General features: G+C 52.1%; 1 protein-coding gene across 9 annotated transcripts; it reads right to left on the bottom strand.

Annotated features, from left to right (window-relative positions):
* Positions 1-1,152: 1,152 nt before the first annotated feature.
* Positions 1,153-6,412, bottom strand: RGS11 (regulator of G protein signaling 11). 9 transcript variants are annotated; one of them, XM_065030797.1, is made up of 17 exons: positions 6,267-6,412; positions 5,486-5,582; positions 5,092-5,142; positions 4,899-5,026; positions 4,737-4,788; positions 4,596-4,654; positions 4,329-4,405; positions 4,127-4,208; positions 3,918-3,986; positions 3,185-3,214; positions 3,050-3,111; positions 2,709-2,822; positions 2,466-2,581; positions 2,058-2,145; positions 1,804-1,942; positions 1,651-1,733; positions 1,153-1,580 (listed from the first exon to the last, which is right to left on the bottom strand). In XM_065030797.1, the coding sequence occupies exons 1-17, from the start codon at positions 6,327-6,329 to the stop codon at positions 1,454-1,456; spliced, it is 1,437 nt and encodes a 478-aa protein (XP_064886869.1). In that variant the 5' UTR covers positions 6,330-6,412; the 3' UTR covers positions 1,153-1,453. The 9 variants fall into 9 exon arrangements, with proteins under 9 accessions (XP_064886869.1, XP_064886870.1, XP_064886871.1 ...); XM_065030798.1 differs by having other exon boundaries at positions 4,899-5,005; positions 6,267-6,411; XM_065030799.1 differs by having other exon boundaries at positions 3,185-3,208; positions 4,899-5,005; positions 6,267-6,411.
* Between the last annotated feature and the right edge of the window lie 18,572 nt (positions 6,413-24,984).

The following is a 24,984-nucleotide window of genomic DNA, read 5'->3' as shown; positions in this document are numbered from 1 at the left end:
AGGCAGAAACCCCCTTTTTTGGGAGGGATCCAGGTGTCCTGGTGATGCTTTGGTGGCTGAGCTGGATGTGGCTCTGCCCTGAGGCACTGCCTGTTGTCCTGTCCCATGATGGACCAGGAGAAGAGCATGTGGAGGGAGGCTGGAGGGAGATAACCGAGCCGGGCCAGCCCATCCCTGCCCCCCACCAGGGCTCCGTGACCTGGTTTTACACCCCAGATTCCTGCTGCAGCCCATCAGCATGAAAATCTCACTCTGGGGCTTGGATTTGGATCAGGCTGGAGGGAGCTGCTTCGCAGGCGCTGGCTCCTGGAGCGTGGGACCATCTGTCGCTGCCTGGTGGCTGCCAACACTGAGGTCCAAAGCTCCATCCTGTGACCAAGGCTCCTGCAGCGTCCCCTGCCCCGAGGCTGCCCTGTCTGACCCAGCACTGAGCTGAGAAAAATCCCCCATTCTGTGCTGGGGGTCTCCAGTTTTGCGACAGGGATGGATGCTGTGGTTCTGACCATTCCAACTGTCCCTGATGTTTGTTGGCCAGGGTGCAGCATGGCACCGCTTGGTCCTTCATGGGCTGGGGACGTCCCCAACCTGCTGCACTGTGTGGGTCCCTGGGTGCACAGGGGGTGGGCATGCTGGCAGGCAGCAGCCCCCTCTCCTTTATATAAGCACCAGTGTTAATCCCCTGCAGCTGGGGCTCAGCTCTGGGGAACAGAATAATCCTGCTGCCAGATCCTCAGCCTCTGCTCAGATTAACAGGCTCTGGGCATGGAGAGGGCGCAGTGCCAGCCCCGCTCCCTGCATCCCCTTGCCAGTCCAGCTTTGCTGCCCCGTGGCACCTCTGGCCCCACTCAAAAAGCCATTTTGTCGTCCCTGGAGGCTCTATGTGGGTGCTCCAGTGGCTGAGCCAGGAGGGCAGCTGGGTATGCCAATGGGGTCTAGTTTTGCCCCTTGGAACAAGCAGAGCTTTACGTGGTGGCCGCGTCATGGGCACACGTGCCTGTGGGAGCTGGTCCCCCCTGCCTGGGTGCTGCAGGCAAGGGCAGGGCTGGCTGCCAGCCCAGGAGACACAAGTCCAGCTGGAAGGGGTGACCACCACCATGTGCACCCCCCACCCCTGTCTGTGGTGACACTCCCCGAAAACCACGGGAGCCGCAGTGTTTTCCCATGGGGGCTTTATTGTCACCATGGCTTGTGCCTGGGGAGGCAGGAGGAGGAGGTGACCCTGCACCAGGCCAGCTGGGTGCTGGCTCCCTGAGGAGAGTGCAGGGACGTGAGCAGGGTCTGCAGCAGGGCCAGCCTGGCCCAGGGGGGCTCCGGGGGGGGGTGTATGGCTTCTCTCCTTCAGTGCTACTGCTGGCGGGGTCCTGCAGCGGGGCAGGGTGTGCTGTGGGGGGGGCTGCGGCCAAGTTGGGGTGCTGCGCCAGGGAGCTCCCATGTCGGTGCGGGGCTGGGGCCCTCAGCTCTCCTCCTCGGGGACGGGGGAAGCTGTGGGGCCCCTGCTCTTCTCCTCGGTGTCGCCCGCGGGCAGGAGCAGGGCCGGGCTGGGGCTGGAGTGCCGCTGCTTGCGCATGAAGGGGAAGACCCTGCGGGCGGAGCAGGGTCAGTGCCGGCAGGGACCAGCCCAGCGTCCTGGGGTCTGGCCCCTGCACTCACCGCTTCTTGGTCTCTGGAGGGATGACGGCCTCGGCCAGGAGGTTCCTGTAGAGCTCTGACTTGAGGAACCGCGGGTAGGAGTCCTGGGCGAGCAGAGGTGTCAGGCTCCTGCCCAGCCCTTGCCCAGCCCTGCCCAGCCCTGCCCTCACCCACCTTCTTCATCAGCATGTAGATGTGCATCTGGGCGTCATCCATCACGTAGCGGTGGGGCGTCTTGATGCCCTCCAGCGTCCGCTCCATGGTCTTGCTGTCGATGTTCACCCAGCGTGTGGCCCCGGGAGCCAGGAACTGCCTGGGGAGTCACAGCCAGTGGGGAGCACCCAGCCCCGTGGTGGGATGTTGCACCGTGATGACCTGGTAACCGCAAAGCCTGGCCGCCCCCAAATCCTCACCCTGCTGGTACTCACTGGTAGATGGAGTCCACGATCTCGGCAATGCGGGACTGTTCCCCGTAGCGCAGCTCCTCACAAGCCTCCCAGAAGCTCAGGTTCTCAGCTGGGGAGGGGGACACAGCGCTGGGCACCCCCCATGGGCAAGGCCTAAAAGCCATCATGGCTGGGCACATGGCCCAGCAACCTCCCGCCCGGGGATGGAGCCAGCGGGTGTGAGGTGTGGCAGTGGGTCCAGGGGTGCTGGGACAGGTTAGTCAGGGGTGCTGGGATGTCGTGGTGGGTTGGGGGATGCCAGGACAGGGTGATATGTTGGTTTGGTACCAGGATGGGGCAGTGGATCAGGTGGTGCTGGGACAGGTTGTCGGGTCTGGGGGTGCTGGGCTGTAGCAATGGGTCAGGGGGTGCGGGGCTGGGGCTGCTCACCGCTGAACTCCTTCTTGAGGAATTCCAGGAGCTGCGCCCGGCCCAGGGGGTCGGTGATGAGCTCGCTGAAGCTGAAGCCCCAGCGCTCCACACGCAGCTTTGTGGGGGTCGGCACCCTGCGGGTGACACTGGTGTTGGGGCTGTCGCTGGGCACCCCAGGGCTGCCTGCACGAGCCCACACGCCATCCTGCAGGTTGGGGTACTGGGGGGCCAGGGTCTGGCAGTCCCCATGTAGACACTTACGTGGGGGCGTTCATTGCCCAGTACGTGGTGTCGTCTGTGATCCAGGGGTTACTGGGAAGGCAGCCGGACATGATAGGGTCGTGGGGCACATACTGCTCGTTGAACTTGATGTACCTGCCAGGATCAGTGGCTGGAGGCAGGCAGGGCCACCATCCCACAGCTGCCACCAGCCTCAGCCACTGCAGGGACACAGTGGGGACATGCTTGGGCACTGTGATGGCCACAGAGCCTCAGCTCTGCTGCCTGCCAAGGGTGATGGCAGCGCAGGTGCGGTGATGCTGGTGCCCCCGTCACCCTGACAGAGACCCTGCCCGTGGCCAGGGCAGCCGCTGGCCACTCACCCCTCGAGGCAGATGGAGGACTTCACCCTGGTCCTGGCCATGGCTTTCCTGCAGTACTCGATCTGTGCCCGGCCATGAGGGAGACGTCAGGGGTGCTCAGCAGCCTGTGCCCACCCCGCCCCTCACCCCACTCACCTCCCGCTTGTAGTAATCCATATTCTTGGTCTGCAAGAGGGGCCAGGTGAGAGCATGACAGGGCCAGGCCACCGTGCCCTGCCATTGTCACCCTGGACAAGGACCCTGGCGTCCAGTCCTCTTCCCCGTGCCAGCACCCCATAGCCCATCCCTATGGCCTCCAGCCTCATCCCCACACCCCTCCTGGCTCAGCCAGCACAGCCTGTTGGGTGAACCCCGGCATCCCTCCCTCCCCTCCAACCTGGCACTGCCTCTGGGTCAGTGACACTTACGTGGGCAGAGGACACAGTACACGGTGCAGAGAAGAGAAAGCAGGGAGTTAGTGAGGATGGACTGGGCGGGCTGGGGCTGTGCTAGTGGGGTTAGGAGATGGGGAAGGGCACAGCGGTGGCTGTGGGCACCCCAGGGTGCCAGGGCTCCCGGCAGCACATGCACCCTGCAGGGATTTCATGTGCTGGCATGGAGGGGTGGGGGGGCACATGGGCAAACTCATGGACCTCACAGCTCAGCCGGGGTGGGAGGATGGGCTTGGACACAAGGGTGTTAGCAGAGCTGGAGCTGCTCCTCCTTCCCCCGGAGGAGCTGGAGCTCCTCCTTCCCCCGGCAAATGTGGCCACAGCCTGGGGGGGGACAGTCAGGCACCCCCCGGGGCAGTTTGGCATCCTGGCACAGGCAGGAGGCTGTGCCTTGTGCCCACTGGCAGCCCCGGGGGTGCCTGGCCCACCCCACTCACCAGCTGGACACGGGTGGTTTGGCAGTTCCTGCGCTCAGGGCCCTGCTCCAGCACATTGGGGGCTCCCGGCTGCAACAAGAGCATCGTGCTGGGGGCTGGCGGGACCCCTGCACCCCCAGCCCTGCTCCCCAGGCTGGGGCTGTGCTCAGTGCTGCCCAGAGCTTCACCCGCCAGCCCAGCACGCCTTGCCCCACCAAACCCATTCTCACCGGGGGCCGGTTGACGAGCCAGTATGCCTGCTCCTGGCAGTCGATGACGATGCGGTCGCCCTTCCGCCGCTGCTTGGCCGCCCTGCCCAGGCAAAGGCAGCGGGGAGGCACTGGCACCCTGCCCGCCCATGCCAGCACCCAAGGGTGCTCCATCCCGGTGGGTCCCCGGGGTGCAGCAATGCTGGGCCATGCCCACACTCACCGGAGCTGCTCCCGTGCCTGCATCACCACAAAGTCCCACGTGTGGTTGATCCGCTTGTGCAGGAGGTTGTAGTTGTCCTGGGGAGCGGCAGCAGCGGTGTCACCCCATGAGCACAGCACGACACCCGTCCCCTTGCCTGGCTCCAGGTCTGATCACCGCTCCAGCACAGGCAGAGACAATGCCACCTCACACACAGGTGAACCCCCACTACCGGGTGGGCTGAGACCCCCCCCAACTCATCACAGGTGTGAGGAAGGCACTGCTCACCTTCTCGTGCTCGATCAGGTCACCCTGCTTGCGAATGTTCTTCTTGGCCAGGTAAATGGCTGCAAGAGGAGCGATGGCACCTCAGGGAGGCCAGGAAGGGACTGCAGCCTGTGGCAGTGCCAGTGGCACGGTGGCACCTACCGTAGTCCAGTTCTGTGGCCGGCCACTTGGTGCTGGTCCAGAAATAGGGGGTCTGGATGGGGGGAAGGAGAAGCTGAGGTGCAGCACTGTGGGGTGCCATGGTGCTAAGCCAAGGGTGGCCCCAAGACTGCGGCAGTGCCCATGTCATCAGCAGAGCTGTACCTGGAAGCGGTAGGGTGACTCGTCTGCTCGCAGCACCAGGCTGCGGGGGTCTCTGAGGGGGTAGATGTAGCCGTGCTTTACAATGAGGTTGCCAAGGTGCAGTGACTCTGGGGAGGCAAGAGCGGGGGCTGTATGGGGGCTTGGCAGCCCTGGTATCCCCTGTGGTGTCGGCTGCCTGTGCCAGGGCACTCACCCTCCTCGGAGATGCCATACTTCTGGATGAGCCACTCCACGATGTCATTTCCTGGGGACCAAGGCAGCATTAGTGGGGTGCAATGGGCTCCCCCAGACAGGGCACGGGGAGGTTCTCAGGCTGAGGGACCACAGCACAGTGGGTACTTTGGGGGTCATGCAGGGTGATGGGGACCCTGCCAGGGACGTGCTGAGCCACTCGGCCCAGCAAGCGCCCGCCCCGCTCAGCCGATGCATAATTGATCCCAGCTGCAATGCTGAGTGCCTGTGGGTGCGGGGAGGCGAGCGGCATGGGGTGCCATGGGGCTGGGTGCAGCACTGGGGCCACCCAGGGAGCACCTGGACACCTCCCCCACCCTGTGTGCCTCGTGGGGTGCCCTGCTACGGGGACCCACCTGTCATAGCGTGGGGGATGACCGTGATGAGCAGGCGCTGGTTTCTCATCTTGATGCCCATGTCGGGGTCCTGCATGCTGACGATCATCCGCTCCATCTGCCAAGCAAATATCCCCCATGCTCAGCCCCTCGGCCAGGGGTACTGGGCCTGGCAGATCTTCGCCCCCCCACCCTGACCCAGGGCACCCCGTGCATTGCCTGGTGACAGCCTGGCACTCTGCAGCCAGGTATCCCCAGGCTGGAGATCCCCGGTTTTGGGGAGTGAGCTCTGCCGGGGCTTTGGCAGGGCCCTGAGCCAGCGGCAGGGGCTGAACACACAGCTCCGGGGTGCTGCGCACACAGCTCCGGGGTGCTGCCCGTGGGTGTCCCCGCGTGGGGCGGTGCCCGGTGGCGGTGGTGAGGATGGGGTGATGCCCGCTATCCCACGATACACAGGTGGTGCTAGTACCCCCCGGCGACCCTGACACCCACTGCCCGGTCGCCGATGCCCACAGTGCCCAGTGCAGTGCCGGTGCCCGGTCCCCACGGTCCCAGCGCCTGGTCCCTGCGGCAACCTGTCCCCACGGTGCCAGTGCCCGGTCCCCGCGGTCCCAGCACACGGTTCCCACAGTACCCCGTCCCCACGGTGCCAGTGCCCGGTCCCCGCGGTCCCAGCACACGGTCCCCGCAGTACCCCGTCCCCACGGTGCCAGTGCCCGGTCCCCGCCGTGTCACCGCCTGTGTCGCCTGCGGTGTCCGGCGCGGTGCCCGCTCCCGCGGGGCCGGGCCGGTGCTGGCTCACCTTGCGCAGACAGGGCATCTGGAGGCGCGGGGGGTGCCGGCCGCGGGGGCCGCCGATGGTCATGGCGGGTGCGCGCCCCGAGCCGCGCCGCTCCGCCCGGCCCCGCCCTCGACCGCGCCCCGCCCCGCCCCGCACCACCCCCCCGCGACTGCCGCCGACTTACCCGGGAGACCCGACGGCGCTCCCGTACGCGGCGCCCCCGAGCCCCGGCTCCGGCACCCGGGACTGGCCCTCGCCCTGCCCACGGGCCCCACAGACTGGCCCGCTGGTACCCGGTCCCCCACAGCCCGCGCCGGTCGGGGCCACGGGGCCGCTGGCCGGGTCGGGGAGCACAGGGCTGGCCCAGTCCCCTGGGGGGTTGAGTCGGTGGGCTCCCGGGTGCAGGCGGGGGGGTAACCGCAGTGACTGTTGGAACGGCGTGATACCGGAGTCAATCCCGGGACACCTCCGGGTCAAGCAAAGACCCCCCTGGAGTGGTGCTGGGGTCAACCCCGGGACACCCATGGGAACCCACTGGTATGACCCTGGTGTCATGTCCAGACCCCCCAGCATGATCCCAGCACCTGTCCCAGCACAGGTCCCGGCTGTGTCCTGGGTCAATGCCAGGACACAGCCAGGACCTGCTGGTATGACTCCTGTGCATGAGGACCCTCCAGCAGAGCAATGTAGGGAATTAAGACCCTCAGTCAAAACCAGCCCTAACAAAAACGCATGTTGGTCAAAGGAATGAACACTTCTCGGCTTACCTTTCACTTCCACTTCACTTTGAGGGGTATTTGGTAGTGCCATTGCTACTGGGAAGCTCAGTTCGTGTTAACACAAAGCACTGTGCCCCAGCCCCAGTGGCAATACAGTGGATCAACCACACAGTGACACGGATTGACATATTTTCCTAACTCCTTTGAGGTTTTTTTCCTTACCAGACCAGAATTAGCAAGAGTTTCTAGTTCTTGCCACTTACCCAACACACGCAAAATGTTGTGCCTAAGGACCTTACCTTCTTTATCTACTACTTACCATGTGAAAGTGAGAAGTTGTTACTCTTTCCCATTTAAAAGGGGAATACATGTTTGGTCCCTATATTCCATCTCTGGCAATGTCACACGGCCTCACATCCCCCCCGGTAGCTGTGGGACCCCAGGGCTGCAGAGGGTTTCAGAAGTTACCAAGCTTTTCTTTCTTCCTCCACCACCAGTTCACGGATGGATGCAAAAGACACACACCCCACCAAAATTTAAAATTGTATCTAGTGGAGCTTAAGTAAATCCTTCTCAGGCACTATTTCTCACTGAGAGACTTAAGTTTAGCTGCCGTCTGTAGGATTTGCTGGTCTCGGTCCTCCTGGTGGAGAAAGATGAAATGGCTCAGCGCCCAGGCAAGGAAGGAGAGGAATTGGGGATGGGATGCGCCTGGTGCATGAGCCACCCCTACCTTACCCCAAGGGACATCTCTCCAGATCGACAGCCAAAGCACAGCCATGAACCAAAGAGGAGCGCTTTTCTCCCACCCTAATAGTGGCATGTGAGCAGCACAGAAAGGCAGCGCTTCCCTGCCCCAAATCTGCTCCATAACAAAGAGGGTGAGTAAAATCAGGTCAAAGAGCTGTTTGTCTTCCTCCTCCACCAGCTTTGACCAGCTCTGAGCTCCCTGGTGTGCAGCACTGAGCTAGCAGCAGGTAAACTGAGGCACGAGCAGAGAGCTGCTTGCAATGGAGGGCTGAGGAGCCAGAAGATGGAGGTTAAGGGTGTGTTGGCTCCTCAAAGGAGCAAACCAAGAGGAGGACAAAGTCAGTGCTTCGGTGTTGTGGAGGAGCCCAGCACGGACACAAGATTTCCATCTGCCCTGATGGTTTCTCTCCATGCGTTATTTGTGTGCCTCCAACATCTAAACTGAAATCAAGAGCTGGGACATGCACTGCTCACCCTTCCCCGCAGCCCCGTGTGACACCGTGCAGCACACACATCACAGAAATGAGGAAAAAGATGGGAGTGAAGAAAAGGTCAATGCAATACAAAGGGATTAATAGACTTTTCTGTGTTGTTTCCTTTGGAAAACATCGAGGGCTCGGCCCTTTGTCTCAACATACCACTGCAACTCTTGGTAGATTTTTAATAGAAAAAATACCACAGGTATATTTTTGTCTATCTGTTTCCATTTCTGTTTTTTCTCCTTCTCCACACTGTCTTGGCAAAAAGCAGCTAGAGGAGTTGCAGCTATTGCTAACCACTGAGTTAAAACAATATAATTTTAGGTAGATCCAACACATTATCTGTAGCCAAACAAGCAGTTTATAACTAAGCCTTTCATGTCAGCAGATCAAAGGCAGGGGCAGGGGGGTGTGTGTGATGAAAAGTAGGTTGCATACCTAAGCACATACATATCCCACCTAAATATCAAACATTAATTTGAAGTGTTCAATGCCCATGGCCCACACATCACATCATTCAAACCACAAAGGCGGAAGCGTCTGAGGGGAGCTGAAGAGCAACCCAGATGTGCCACTCGCACTCTGCGTCCTGCAGAGTGAGCCCAGGGCGCTGGCGTCCCAGCTCATGGAACAAATGCCAAACCTCAGGTGAGGCGAGCCCAAAGCCTCATCCCAACATCCGTTACCACCACCACCAGCTCCACAAGAGTCAATAACTGAGCCTCTTTGTCATTTCTGTATTATTTAGAAGTTCAGCTGTTGATTCTAGCAGTCTGTCACACCACAGTATGTTGCTATTATCTAAAATGGATGGTGTGGGGGGACGACAACAGCAGACACATTTTCTTCTCTGAGTTTTAACTCCACAGAAAAAGTCCTTCGCTCCCAGACCTTTACACCCTCCTTTTATGCCCAAAGCACAGGCTGAGATGCCAACTGTGAAAGAGCTCCCTGGAGCTCAAATTCAGCAGCAGTACCAAAGCACACAGCAGCTTTTGTAATTCACTATCTACTAATACGACATTAGATATCAATCAATAGGTCAAAAGATTTCACTGCTCGCTGATTTTGTGGAACCGATTAACCGGATGATAAAGAAGATGTATATTTTATGGCATCTGCTAGGACATTAATTTTTTGTAGGAGGAAAGAAATTGTTTACTTCAATTTAACAGAGGAATGAATCCCATCATGTATGTGTACACGCATATATGTAGATGTAGGGTTATATGGACTCCATTTCCAAATAGCTGCAGCATAGGGTGCCAAGTGGCTTTGAATCTGGTGCCGCTGGGCCCAGTGAGCCCTGCAACCGAGCCCCTGGCTCTGCAGCACCCACAAACCCTGCGGCAGGGTGAGCACCCCGAGCTGCACCCATCGAGCAAGCCTGGTGCTGCCCACTGTATGGCTGTAGTGTCTGGTCTCAGCACTTCTGCTCGGGCATGGCTGCAATGCATTTCAGTCTGCCGAGTAAAGGCAGAGATTTAAGCTAGACTAGAGTTGAAGGCTGGAGAAAAATAGAGCAAATCTTCCTCCTTCTGCATCCCTTCTGCACTGATGGGAAAGCACCACTGCTCTTCTCTGAATGCAGATTTAGAAGCCTGTTAAGTGATAAAAGGTAATGAATAAACAGAGTAGGGCACTTCAGTGGCCACCAAGGAACCTGCATGAACTGTGTTGCCACTAATCCCATGTGCTGGGCAGGGAGCTTGGTAGAGGAGCAGGCACAGCCATGGCCATGTGTGACATGGAAGGGTGGCAGCACAGTGCAGTGTCACACATGGTGCAGCTCCAGCATGGCTGATCAGCAGCTGCAGGGCTGGTTGTACCATCTCACACCAGCCTGGGTGGATGATGTGATGTGGACATGTAGTGGCAGCATCTGCATCACTCCTGCTCATGCTCCCAACCTCAGGGACTCGTCTCTGCACTGGCATGTCTACTCTCTGGCCTCTGCCAGGCCCCTTAATTCATCTGCCTAAACAAGAGCAGAGTTTTCCTTTGGGATTTAGCTCCAGCCTCACACAAGCCCTCAGGGACAAGCAGCACTTGACACAGATGGCAGATGTCATTGTGAATTTGATGCCACCAGTGCAAGGGGGGAGATCCCTGGCAGAGCAAAGATGGAGGTGGTGGCTGGGAGAGGGCAGTGGGCGCTGAACCCCTTTGTTACCCTGAAAGGAGGGAACATGTCAGGTCAGCCAAGCAAAGTGACAGCCGTCGCTACACAACCCAGTGCTCATTTCTTTGAAAACCCATGTCAATACAGTGTGAACCCTGACAGACAACAAGACCCTTACAAAGCACAGTTCTAGGAAATCCATTAAACCTTTACCTGGTTCATCGCCGTTGCTGCTTTTCTTTGTCAGTGCCATGTGTGCTGTTTTGGCCCTGCTGCTGGCTCCGCTCCCCACCCAGGACAGCATCACTCTTTCCACCGGCACCCCAAATAACAGCACACCCCAGCTCCCCGGGGGAGCAGGACGGAGTCGCAGGGACTCAGCTCATCGTTCTGAGCAAGCACAGGGACTTCAGGGCAACACAGATGCCCAATTCGAGCCTAAATACCCAGGGGCCTTGTTTTGTGCCTGGGTATCCAACCAGATTCACCCAGCAGAGGGCAGCACCGTACGGAAACGCAGGATGCTGTTACGGCACGCGGGATGCTGCTCTGAGCCGGAGCGCCCGTGCTGGAACACGGCATCCTTCACCTCTCTGCACAGCAAGTGATAATCTGCGAAATACATAACCACCCATTTTTCCCCAGCTTTCACCTGTCTCTTCTCTGAGCCTGAAGGTCCCCTCACGATATCCTCAGATCACGTAAGTTAGTCTCATACTATGTAGCACCTGTTTCAAAACATCAGAATGACATAGGGGGAAATAATAATAAAAAATAAAAAAGCAATTGTTTTAATGACTCACTATGGGTTCAAAAAGACTCTCAGTTGTTTGAAGCCCGTGATTCAAACATATGGCTTTTACAAGCAGCTGGCCAGCACAACACGCGCTGCTGCAATGCTCTCTGCAGTACCTGCAGGTTCTTCTCTATCCCAAATAATAGGAAATTACTGTTTGCAAAAGGCTTTAGAGTGTTCCCAGGCAGGAAGCATTACAGGAGGCAGTAGAATCAGTATTATGTATATAGATCTCATTATTACAAACTAGAACTCCACACCGCTGCTGTAATAAAGCATTACCCAGGAGACCACTGAAAAACTTGAACAAAATCCTGTAATACGCTGGGATGAAATCAGAACACAGAAGGTGGCAGCTTTTTGGATCATTTGCAGTTATCCCTTTAAATGGAGCTGCCTTGACATGTGCTGTGCATTGCAGGGGGCTGGCAGGTCAGCAGAGCGCTTCACAACAGCTGCAGGACTCTCTAAATTACACCTTTTCCTTCTCACCTGCATTTCTTGGTTTAATCCTTCGTGGTTTGTTTTTCTACTGATATGAATATGTAGGGGGACCTGGCAGGAAGAAATGCCAGGGGACAGCCCGGGCAGGTGCTGCCTGATTTGAAAGCAACACTGAGCAGTCTTCGTGTGGAACATCCTTAGACACTCACAGGGTGGCAGAAAACCTGACTACACACAGGGGAAAAGAAACCCCCAGCAGGGACGGACTGAGCCAAATGCCTCCCGACAGCCTGGGGCGCTGCCCTGCGAAGCCCCACGAGTGACAGTGTGTGCGCTCTCTTTAAGCAACCGGCTACAGAAATAGCAGCAGCATGTGCTGCTGAAACAAAGCTGAATGCTCCCTGTGTTTGGACCGTGCCCAAAGGGCGAGATGTTTCTACGTGTGTTTTATCACAGTGGCTACAGTGCCATCAACAGTTGGGGTTTCTTTGCTGCCTGTGCGCGGTACGTATGTTCCAGCGCTGCTGACCTGGCCTGTGTCTTTGCTTCTGCCCAGGCAGGGCTATAGGCCTGTCAGGGGGTTAACAGCCAGCCAAGGACGTGAACAGTGGTTTTGCATCTACGGCCAAGGTGTTTTTTTATTTTTAGCACAGGCTGCTTGAATGTAACTCCCCAGGAGCTGGTGAGCTGCTCGCTCGGCTCCCACCGAAGCTCATTCCACCACTGCAACCAAGAGCTGGACACCCCAGGGGAGGGGAAAGCCAGTATTATTTGTGCTCTCACTGCAGGAGCTGCAGAAAAGCTCATTAGTATTGATACAGCAACAAAAATCAGGCCACTTCAGTCCCTCCTATTTGTGGAAGCAATAATTCTCCACAGGCACTTAAACGAACACAGAACAGACTACTTGTGAAATCACCTTATTTAAGATTTGGATCTGTTTCAGAGCAACTCAGGGCAATTATCAATATTTGGTGATTTGCAGCAGAACTTTCAGATGTTATCTCAGTTGTTCCCACTGGAGTCCCCAAGGAGCAGCTGAGCTGTTCCATATCAAAGGAGCCAGGGAGAGGTTAAGTGAGGACGCAGCATGAACCTAAAACTGCCTGTTGTGGTAGAGCCGACCCTGCCGGGCAGGGGTCAGCCTGCACCGCTGCCTGCACCACTGCCTGCACCGCTGCCTGCACCACTGCCTGCACCGCTGCCTGCACCGCTGCCTGCATTGCTGCCTGCACCGCTGCCTGCACCGCTGCCTGCACCACTGCCTGCACCGCTGCCTGCACCACTGCCTGCATTGCTGCCTGCACCGCTGCCTGCATTGCTGCCTGCATGGCTGTCTGCACAGCTGCCTGCACCGCTGCCTGCATTGCTGCCTGCACCGCTGCCTGCACCACTGACTGCTCCACTGCCTGCATTGCTGCCTGCACCGCTGCCTGCACCGCTGCCTGCACCACTGACTGCACCACTGACTGCACCACTGACCGCACCGCTGCCTGCACCGCTGCCTGCACTGCTGACTGCACCACTGACTGCACTGCTGCCTGCACTGCTGACTGCACCGCTGCCTGCACTGCTGCCTACACTGCTGCCTGCACCATTGCCTGCACCGCTGCCTGCACTGCTGAACAGACACCCTGGGGAGGGATGAGCCAGGAGAGGCAAAACCCAACAAACTCACTCATTGCCAAAGCTAAACCCATCCAGAAGCACTCACAGAGGCATTAAAAAAAATACAGCAAAATCCATCCAAGGACTGTGGATAAAACTCAGCATAAGCCAACACTCATAAATAGGGTATCTGGGAACTAAAGGTCAGCTAACCTGCACGTCATCGTTCTCAACCACGGAAAAGAAAATGCCAAATAAACCAGGTATTTTGGTTGCATTGGTACCCAAATTATTTTAAAACTAGTTGACTGATAGGTACTCCATAATAAACAGATTAAGAATCAAATAGTTTATGTTCTTGATCCAACCCTATTCAGTACATTACTAATTTATCTGGAAAATACACAAAACCATGACTGACACAGTTAGCGTGTGGCAGTATTCTGTGCCAGGAACAGCATTAATGATGGGAACAAATCTGGAAATCTGGGTAATCTCAGTTTATTTGAGCAAAGTGCTCTGGATAGCTGCAAGTGGCACATTGCCTATCTAAGAACCAAGTACATAGGTCACAGTAACAACGTGGACAACAGTATTTTGGCATCAACAATTAAGAAAAAGAAATGGGGAGGTTTGTACAGAACCAGCTGCACATGGACTCCTCATGTGGTGCTGTTTCTAAGAGGTGAGAAACAATCCAGAGCTATGAAAACAGGAGATTAACATGCAATTCAGGGAAAGGGGGTTATTTCTGCACCCAGCATCCAAGACACCACTGCTAAATGCTGCGAGCAGCTCTGGTGACCATATTTCAAGGATAGTCTTGAAAACATATGAAGGATTCAAACAAGACTCTGAAGTTCTATTGGCTCTGGAAAAGTTGCCTGATCCTAAGAGGCTTTCCTAGCTCAGGCTGTGCAGTTTTCCCAAGAGCTGGTGGGGATAATTCAGCTACAGTCTACGATTACCTCCGAGAGGAAGAAATTCTGATAGCGTGCGGCTCCAGCTGAACCAGGCATGTTGCAGAAGCAGTAAATGAAGTAAAGCAGGGGGCAAGCAGTCACTGGATACAGAGCACTTGGGATGCGATTGACTCTGCTCAGCAAGCAGGGTGGGTGACAGGCAGAGCAAATCCCAGGGCTCAGCCTGACATGAGGAACCCAAAGCAGAAGGTGCAGATGATGTTTGGATGTGCAAAGAGGCACCTGAGCAAGGTGGGCTCTGGGGGTCATGCATTAGAAACCCTTCCCAGCTGTGCTCAAATGCTCTCCCCACCTGGTCCATCTCTGACCCATGAGTGACAATGTCCCTTAACAGTGTGGAAAACCAGGTTAATGGCAGTGGGAAAACTTCCAAGGGAATAAAAGGATGTTCATGGAGGGTTCTTGGGGAGCTGACTGCTCACACTGCCTGCCCAAGGCATTTGAACACAAGAGGACGACTGAAGTCTTTTGGGGTTTATTCCTCTAAGGAGACACATGAACAACGTGAGGACAGTTTTGGGCTATGTTGCTCTACCTTCCTGCTGAGACCATCACAGCACACAACAGATTTTACAAAATGACAGATCATACAGATAACTGAAAACCATCATGCAAAGTGACTGGAAAAGGGTCCAAAAAATTACAGACTGCAGCTCCCAAAATACACAGCACATATTTATCAAGTGAACACTAAGATACCAGCAGCTGGCCTGGGAGAAAATATTATTCTTTTCTAAGGTCCCAGAGCTCATAAACCCTAAAAAAAATCCATCTATGTAATTTCTTTATACCCCTTCTTCTCTCCTTCTTTTCCTGCCCATTCATGTAACCAGAGTTTGACAAAATTACAACTACAGATCCTGGCTGCGACTGCTGAAACTTCACTCTCTGTGTTGATTTCAAAAAGCTTTTTCAGGGTGTGAGTGCCATCTAGATGGAGGAAGGAGGATTTGCCACTCACAATTCCAGACTTAATTTCACCATCACCAGCAATAACCAGCAACAGATAACAAGCACAGAGCCTCTGTGATTACTGATGAGCAACCTGGCATGATGTGTCATTCCTTATATTTCTCATATGCTATGCCAAGTAAACTTAACAGGGCCAGCCAAAATTTCGTACTAAAATACTACCTACTGTGTTGGTAGCAATATATTAATATAGTCTTCCTTGCTTAAAAAGCTTTAGTAACCTGTATAGTAGCTTAAATTAATCCTGCCTTGTGTTTTGCCAGTTAGAAACAACGAATACAGCTGCTCTCATCAGCTGCTAGGTTTCCTGCCACTATCTTTCTACAAACCTATTTGCTGGCAGCTCCTTCTGGGAGCAACTCAGATCCATGAAAGAAAACTGATTTGTCTCATTTTGGATGTTCACATGAGAAACATCAGTATGCCAGGGTTTTTTCCAGTGACAAATTTTAGGTTTTGTCAGTTCTTCACATTAACAGCTCTTCACACAGCACTAATTAGGGCCAGATCTGGAACTTGCTGAAAGCCACTTGGGAAACTGGGAGATTTATCCAAGAATAAGTTTTGGAGCTCTTAGGAAACAAGGGGGATGTTGCATCAGAATAAACTTAAGTTTAGATTATACTAAAGGTGTTTCTATACCATAAGCTGGGTTGGTTGGAATCTAAAATCAGTCACATTCAATAACTCATGGCAGTAACACTAAACTCCCAGCAGCCTTACAACACCGCTTTTTGGAAAAGCCCATCAGACTTTCACATTCACCATCTGTGGGTGTCAGACAGATGTGCAAGAAGGAACCAATGTACCATATTCCTGAGAAAAATCAGTCCCAAAGTAAAATATGAAGGAAAAGTCACACATCCAGGCACCTCCCTGTATTGAAGAGCATCTTCATCGGATCAGCCAGAGAAAGCACCAAAACCAGCAGGTTTGGAGTCTTCTGGCAGCAGCTGAACTGGGAGCTGGTTCCTGTGCTTGTGTCAGTGCGAGCATCCCCTCCAGGTACCGGTCAGGGTGTAACCCAGGTGAGGATGGAGCCACCCATTCGGGAGGTGACGAGGACCGTGAGAACAGACACTGAGGATGGGCATGTCTCCTGCAGTTGAGGTCCCTGCAGCAGCTCCACATAAGCCAGTACAAAGCAAATTCCAAGCACAGGGTCTGTTGCAAATCGACCCAACAACTCTCCTCCTCTAAGCTCTGTGTGGCTGCTAAGGGAGGCTGCTGAAGGTTTCCTTCTCTGTAGGACATAAATGTTTTTTAATCAATTAATTTAAAGCCGTTTATGGCATAAAAGGTCTCCTCCGAAATTTCTAGTCACAGCTGATGCCTGTGCCTAACAAGCTGCTTTTCTCTATGAAATCGCCACTGACACAGTGTTTTCCTTCCACCTGCCCTGCAAGGAATGTGATTTCCAGCCACTTTCAATGTCCATGTGCTCAGGGCAACTATGGGCAATAATTAGCCCAGCTCAGGAGGGGGACTGGCTGGGTACAGCATCACATTGTAGGGACAACATCCCTCATGTTCCCTCTTCAGAACCTCCCCAGTCAAGCACTCCCTTTTTCTCTTGTTAATGGCCAAAAAGCATCACTTTAAGGTATAAGTCTATAAACTGTACAAAGATACAATATATAATATTTACTTGTGATAACTAAAAACCCATTTATACCAGAATTACCAGCCTTGCAGTCTCTGAAATTTCTGAAGTACCTAAAAGTAGGAAGTGTTTAATTGCATTCTGAGTAACTAATGGATTTCAGTCCCTCTGTAATATTTAAACTCAATAGTTATCTCCGATAGCTACATCCACATTAATGAGAAAAAGACGAAGTCAAGTTCAAAGCACACTGAAATCAATATGGCTCTAAATGTGCTTGTTTGAGACTAATCTGAAAAACCCACACATGAAAAAGTGCCAGCCAGACATTTTTCTAGGAACCGATTCACCTACCCACCAGCACCACAGGGCTCCAGAAAGTGTTTCAGAGAGGGGGAAGATGTCCGACAAGGAACCTTCAGAAATGGAAGAAGCCCTCAGGGCAGCAACAACACGTAAGTTCTGCCACATCCTTCCAAAGGCAAGGAAAGGCAGGGGCTAGGAAAACAAGATTCAGGGAACTACCAGCTGAAGGGCTGCTTGGTGTGCAGATTTTTCTACTTTCTTTCAGAGGGAAGAATGTTTTCTTTCAACTTCATGTAAACAGCACAAAAGAAAACCTTGGTGTAGCAAGTCAGATCAGTAAATACTTGTATTTACTGTATATTTGTTTATTGTAAGTAAAGACTGAAACCCAAAGTCTTGGTGTGAAATCATGGAGTTCTACATCTGAACCACTGAATCAGACACCTTCCCCAGGGGAGCAAACACTGTGGAAAACACTATGGGAAGTATTTTGAGAACGTGGCTGGTTCTGCTCGCCGTGAAGCCCTCGCAGACTCGCACCCTAGATGGCAGCACCAGCCAAAGAATGGGCCTGGAAACACATAGGGCGCCAGAAATCTGCTTTCCACCTCCAGTGAGTCCTGTTTGGAGGCCTCTGTCTAAAAAAGAAAAAAATAATAAAGATTTCTGGAAGCCTGAATAAAAAGTGCATGAGCAGCAAAGCGCTTCTGGATGTTTGAGAAACAAGGTGCTGGGGAGCAGCACAGGTCTCGGGGACACCAGAGCCCTAAGTCAGAGCCCACTCTGCACCTTTCTGCTACCAACTCGCTTTTCTGGCACCGTAATGAGACAAACCTGCCATAAATGTGCTGCCTTCATATAACTGGGAGGGCTGAGCTGCTGGTTGAAAATAGCAGCCTCATCATGGGGGAATCTTGGTCCATTTCCCTGCATAATTGTTTCTAAGTCATGCCCATACCTTTAAACAGTTTTACTTGTTTCAGTACTGGTACACCTCTTGTCTAGCTCCCCTAATTTTTGCTCAACACCCAGGCAACAGGAAAGCTGCAGCCAAGGAACACAGAGCAGGCACAGGGTGCACATGGGGACATGGTTGTGGGGGGACAGTGCCAGCCAGAAGTTGCAGACACATTCAGAGAATTATTTTGGTTGAAAGAGACCCTCAGGATCATCAAGTCCAACCATAACCTAATTCTGGCACTAAATCATGTCCCAAAGGGTTTCTGTGCTATTTACTTGCCAAGGTTGGACTCCTGCCAGTGGCATCAGCCAACACTGTGGGCAAAGTGAGGATCCTAACAGCAAACACAGGGCTGCACAGGCAGATCCTGCCCACCTGAAGACAGGCAGAGCTAAGGCTGGCAGGGACACTTTGGTGTCCCCATGGACAGCACAGAGAAAGCGGATGTAGCAATGAAACCCTGAACTGTGCCATCTTCTCCATGCCTCCCACAGGAGGAGGCTTTTCCAACACAGGACAAGGATCTCCCATAAAAAAAAGAAGGTAATGACCTTGTACACGGAGATGGCCCTTCCTCCAAGCTATACTCATCGCAATCATTTTCTCCAGCAGGGAGGAAGATGATGCCTGCTGACTCCTATCAGACATCTTCTCTGCCTGCCTGTGCTTGCACGGCGCTCTGCTCTCCGGCCTCCCTGCAATGCTGTGTTACCCTGCGGGATCGCAGCCAGGGCTGTGGTGAACTCCTGGGAGTACAGAAAAGCAAGCACTCCATTCCACCCCTCGTTTTAAAGGTGCATTTATTTTTAACAGCAACGAATATTGACTTTCCTTTCCCGTCTTCCATTTCTTGATCACATCCTGTATGGAAACAAAGTTCAGAGAAAATAAGAGAAAGCAAATAATGTCATTTAATTTGCAATGTATTATTGGTTTCATTATCTGAAATGCTAAGCCTGGATTTTACTGCATGGATTAAGTGTCACTCTGGCAAATAACGGAAACAAGCATCTACAAATGTAAAAGCAAGAATGAGATACAAGCTGCAGAAGCAGGAAAGCACACGGCATCGCTCCATCCGCTGCCTCGTGCATCGCCCTGCGGGAACCGAGACACCCGCCTGAGCCTCTCCTGGCCACGGGCTGTCCCAGGTCACCCGTACAGCACCCGGGCCACCCTGTCACCTGCTCCATCACTGTCTGAGATGAGTCAACTTCGGGCTAGATATGCAAGAGTTACGCTTGTGTAATAAAGTTACAATTATGGAGATTTCACCAACTCTGTTGATATATATGAAAGTTTAAATGCAGGAAACATACAGGATTAACAAAAAGTGACAGTTTTGGCACCAAGGGCCTGCAAAGCTGTCTTCAGACACTGAGAAAGGAGGAAAGCAAGTTGTCAACATATAATTTGATCTTCACAGAGGACAGATGACAGCACATAGCTCTTTTAAGGACACAAATACAGCCAGTAAATCCAAGAGATGTTTTCTGTTCCATACTTCGGTTTATCTGATGATCTTAGAGTTCATCAGCCAAAAACCACATCGATTCCTCAGCAGTTGCACTGGCAGGCAAAGGCACTGTCAGACTGTCTCCCCAGCCCTGCCACTGCACAGCACAGCCATCGGCACAACCCGCTGGACCCCATACCCAGAGAGAAAACCCAGACCAGAACACAAGCTGCAAAGCTCCTTCTAGAGCTCAGGAGAGCTGGGATTCCTTCCTCACACCTTGGGCGGCCCATGTCACCTCATCTTTTCTCTGCCAGTTAATGTGGGGGCTCATGCTGCTTTTTAAAAGCATTTAGGCAGCAGCTGGATCACAGTCACACTGTGGGTGCACTCTAGGGTGAGCCTCCCAAAACATCAGGGGCCGCTCCACCACATGGGATTTACGGGACACATCACCTCTGTTGGATTTTCTCCTTTTCCTCTCCGTTTGCACACTGTGAACAGGGTGCTGTTGGTCACCCAGCCCTCGGGAGGGCCACCCCACTTCTTTCGAGCTGCAAGGCAGTGCCGTGGGAAGGAGCTCCTCTCATTCACCGCTCTCATTCCACCGAGCGGTGGAAATGGGCACAGCTCCATGAAGCAGCTGAAGATCTGGCTCCACTTGACAGCAGCTTTATCTGAGATCACGATGAGCTTGACTAGAGGGCGCCAGCTGGATTGCTCAGGGGACCATATTTATAGCTAACACTTGAAAGGACAAGTTCAAGGTGATGGCCCTTGGTGGTCTTTTTCATACTCCTTTGAGATCCTTTTTCACACCTACCCAAGCGCTTGCCAGGCAGGCTGGAGAGACTGGGGATAATGCAAAGGTTTCTTCTCCAGGTAGTGGCTTTGCCCCGCACCACTGGCCATGGACAGCCAGCACCTGATCCACAACACGGCTACACATTCCTCAGGCCAAAACTTCATTTCTGTGGTCAGAGCAGTACATTATTTTTCCTCATAACAATGAGATACTCAGTGCAGAAACAGTACATCATCACTTTTTAGAGCTGTCATCTTCCTGCCTCCCAGCACAGCTTGTGCAACTCATTACTCGACTCTGGACGTTTTGTTTTACAAAGACCATTTGAAAATCACTGGCAAGAGTCACCCAAGGGATTGTTTTTGCTTCTTGAGTGACTTTTAAAGGGGTAAAGGGACTGGGCATGGCATTAAATAATCCTAAGGGCTCTTTGTATTGCTTTAAAGCTTTGAGAAACTCAGAAATATTTCAAAGCATCAGCATCATCCCACGAAACCCCCTGTGATAGAAACAGATGCTCCACTGAGCCTAAACTATGTACCAAACTGTGGCTTAAGAGATCCTTCTCCATAACAGTGCAGCATGCTTTTATTCAGGTACTTAAGCCACCTATTTTGTGTAGCTTTAAGTAATACATCACATGGGCAGTTGTAAAAATGACTTTTTGAAGTCACCCAAGCCATCAGTTGGCCCCTACAGCCACTGCTGAGCCAGGGACAGCAGGAATACAAAGCTACCCTGGTCTAAGCTTAGAGTTACTGTAGTTGAGGACTACGACAGCTGATGGACAAGTTCACTTCACCTTCCCACGCCCCTGTACCAGCTCTCTCCCATCACTTACTCCTTCCATTCTTCAAGACCTCCTCCTGCTGACCATCTGTGCAGTCAGGGGGTCTCAGTAGGGCATTCTAGGTCCATGTTAATGCAGCTGCTGCAAGGACCTGGGGATTGACTTAGAGGCACTGGATGGGGCAAGCTCATGGTTGTGCAGGTTGTAGGAATCTGCCTTTAACTTCATCACCTCTGTTCAGAACAGCTGTGGCAAAATAGGTGCCCAAGGAGGACAAAAGACTTGACAGTATTATCTCAAATCCAAAGTAAATGATGGATGGAAAGTCAGTCTCATTTGAAAGCTGCTTGGTCAACTGATAGAAGGACAACTTGGTGCATTACCTCAGCAGCAGGTCTGGGAACTTCAGACACCTTTACAACCACATGAACGTGTACAACTACAGAATCATCACTGCAGAACCTCGCATGATCCAATCTACAGACACCCATTTACTCCAAGGGGTATCAGAGCAGGTTCTGACACAGCTGGGCACCCGAGATACCCACCCTCCCCAAGCCTGCCCAGGTTCTGGCACGCTCCAGTGACATCTCCGAGCTGTACAGCCCTTCTGGAGACATGAGAAACTTTTGGCTACATTAAAAGTATTGTGATGATATCATGACACGATTGGGCAGCCAAGTACAAAACAGTAAACTTAAGAGAAAGCCCGCTGCAGTGTGCACTTGCAAGAGCCTGTGGCCAACAGGTCTTGGTTCCTCCCAAGCTGGAATATTTGCTATACATTCAATACTGGTTTTTACATTTCCAAAGAGTTTCTGTTGTGAGTTTGAAGTATCCTTAAAAGTAAGGATGCTTAGCCAGGACCTGCTGCTTTAATCTCAGTGAAATATGCAGAAGACTCACTATTTCAGGAAATAAAAAATGAAAGTAATGCAATTTCAGACATTTCAGTTCATAGTAAACAAACTCAGGCACTGGAACGTCAAAAATCTGCATTTCTGGAGATCTTAGACTGGAGCAGAATAAGTAATCCAGGTTCTATTTTTCAGGCAATATCCCAGGTTTGTGACAAACATTTTCAAGGTACCATAATGCTTTTCTGAATCTAGCACATATGGTGTCCAGTAAGCAAAGTTTTAGACCTTTATAACTGATACAATTTTACCATTTGTCTCCAGTAAGTCATATGAGAAACAGAGATAATGACAATTTAACTGATTATACATCTAATTTGCATTGACAGTTTCACTTTTCTATGCTGTTTCCCCTATATCAGATCACATCAAAATGCACATCAACAGACGTTTGCACATACAAGGTTTCACTCCAAGTTTCACAGCATCAGTTACCTGTCTGCCACAACATTAACGAGGAGGGGTCTGGCCTGAATACAGAAGTACACGGCTGCTCCTAATTAGAATGTGAAATCAGAAAACAGCATTTTTATCACTTATCAAAACCATGCTCTGGCAGACACTTTCCTGTCCATCGGAGGTGATGTTTCCATCAGCTGAGCGGATGATGTCGTGCTAACATCCAGCACAGCACCAGCTCCACAATTCAGCCCAAACCAGCTGTGTTAGTTCAAAGCCCATGGAACATGCAGTAAAGGCAAGAAAGTCACATAGTTAAACTGGGGACCAGTTTCTACTTGGCAGGGCTGCAGATCCTTGGGAGGTTGTGGAGTAGCAATTTTGACAGAACAACCTTTAAGATTCCAGAGATTTATGTATCTCACAGAAAAGGAAAATTCATCCATTCCCAAGTCATTTTCAGTGGTCAGTTCTCATGTGAGCAGCAAGTGTTACTTGGCAGCAAGGACACCAGTGTCTTTTACTCTCCTCACAGATAAAACTGCATCAAGGACAGTAAATAGTGAATCCCGGACTAATTCAGGTGGAAAGGGAACACAGGGGGTTTACTTGGTCCATCCCTGCTCAAAGGAGGTGCAAGAGCAGGTTCCTCTGGGCTGTATCCACTTGAGTCCTGAGTATCTCCAGGATGGAGACCTGGGATTATGTGTATTTAAAAGACACCACACATATCATGGGCAAACACTTACCAGAAATACCTTGATGTTCAGACACACCGTGCTGGCAGAGGGAGATGCTCCTTCTATAAAAGAGGTCAGAACAGGCCACAGAAACAAACAGGAGGAAGAAAACCAGATGCAGACACAGCTTGTGGGTGTGTGCTTTAGGGAAGATCAAATCTGAAAACAAACTCTGAAGGAACTCAGGCCTCCTCACGGTGAAAATACTACTCAAGATCCCAGTTATTAGGATTTAAATCTGCTGAACCCATTTCCCTGGAAAATTTCCATGTGGGAGAGATGTATTGTCCACATTCTGGGAAATGCATCTAGGCTTAAGGAAATGTGAATCTTGGCAAGGCCACATCAAAGCTCTGATACAGAGCAAGCCGAGGCAGACGAACCAGGCCATTGCCTTCAGGGGCTCCCAATGGTTTGCCTGGCAGCTCATCACTTACAAACATAGGCGAAGATGACAAGCTAAGCCAGCTGAAGAATTACACCACTCCATAATCAGGTTTTAATAAATAATCCAAGACTGCAAATGAGTTGCACTACTGCACTGTCACACAAACCCCCACAACTACCACCTTCAAAGCATCTTCAGCGGTTTCCTACTCTGAAAACTACAATCACTTAAGTCAAAGACTTTGAAATTCATTTTAGCAGGGAGAAATGCATTTGTAGCAATTCACTTTAATGACAACAGTATCTCCAGGGAGAGAAAAGAAGCCTGCCTGCCTACCACGGGAGATCACAGATGCTCTTCCACGGGATATCACTTAAACACAGCCATGAGAGAGGAGACTTAACTGTGTGAGCTTTTCCAGCAGAAGGGCTTAGAGATGAAAGAAACAATGCAAACTGTGGTTTCCTCAGCAGGATGAGGAGCTGGATCATTGGCAGGATGGCCAGTGCCAGTCCCTAGAGGACAGCCCACCTTGGCTGAGAAGGCCGCTCACCTCTAAGCACCATCCACACACTTCTTTTTGTTGGTGCTTTTAGACAAAATAGAAACACAGGTTTTAGGAAACCTTTGTTGAGGACAGCAATAGCCATCATCAGCTGCGCTTTACAAAATAGATATAGGACAGTACCACTTTCCCCAACTTGTGGCAAAACTCTCTCCCAGAGCTTTAAAATCTTAAATGTATTCAAAAAAAAGCACAGTAGTTTTTGAAAATAGCTATAAGACTGGCCTAAAGCGTTTAAAAGATCCAAAGATTTGTGGTTTGAAAGAGGTTTAAAGATCACTGATTTGCAGAGAGGCAATGCTACAGACAACTGGAGTTATTAATTACGTGAGATCAAGTAATTACTGAGTTAAACAGGAAAACAAACTTGCTATTTTCTCCCCATCTTACTCTTGGTCTTGCATAGTGCATTACAGATAAGCAAGATTCAAGGAACGCACTTTGAAATGAGAAAGAAAGTTCAGTTCAAAATTATCAATATAAAACCAAAAATATGGATTAATAAAGCAGCAAATGAGAACCTTAGAACTTTTCAGCATTGACCAAATTCTGTGAGCAAAGGTACCCACAGCTGTGCAGGCAGCAGGTGGGAGCGATCCTATCCAAACTCCAACGGAAACTGAGAAAACTCTTAGTATAACTACTTTAAATTTTGGGTCCTCTGCTTTGATGCCTTGTGAAAAAGGACATTAAGCATACAAAATACCAGAAGAATTCCTGTGGCTGGAGTTTCAGAGCTGGACAAGCATTGTGAGTTTCTTGCTGGCAAAGACACAAGATGGTGTTACACCATGACCACACAAACCAGGACTCCAGGGTTTCCTCTCATGCACAGCTTGCCGCTTTCTTATGCGGAATCCAGAACCAACTGTACACTTGAAGTTGATATAAAAATGGTGAAATACCACAAAGCAGATTCCAACAAGGTCATATTCT

Source organism: Columba livia, chromosome 15 (genome assembly GCF_036013475.1).
Source record: "Columba livia isolate bColLiv1 breed racing homer chromosome 15, bColLiv1.pat.W.v2, whole genome shotgun sequence".
In the NCBI taxonomy this organism is placed as follows: domain Eukaryota; kingdom Metazoa; phylum Chordata; class Aves; order Columbiformes; family Columbidae; genus Columba; species Columba livia.
Note: the sequence above shows the minus strand (reverse complement) of the source record. Positions and strands in the feature narration are given on the sequence as shown.

Excerpts from the sequence above, each read along its gene's own strand:
- RGS11 (XM_065030793.1), bottom strand. The coding sequence starts at position 6,284 with ATGCCCTGTCTGCGCAAGGTGAGCCAGCACCGGCCCGGCCCCGCGGGA. Across the intron at positions 3,215-3,917 it reads AAACCACCCGTGTCCAGCTG|ACCAAGAATATGGATTACTA; the intron begins GTGAGTGGGGTG and ends CCCCTCTTGCAG. Across the intron at positions 1,734-1,803 it reads TCTACATGCTGATGAAGAAG|GACTCCTACCCGCGGTTCCT; the intron begins GTGGGTGAGGGC and ends CTGCTCGCCCAG.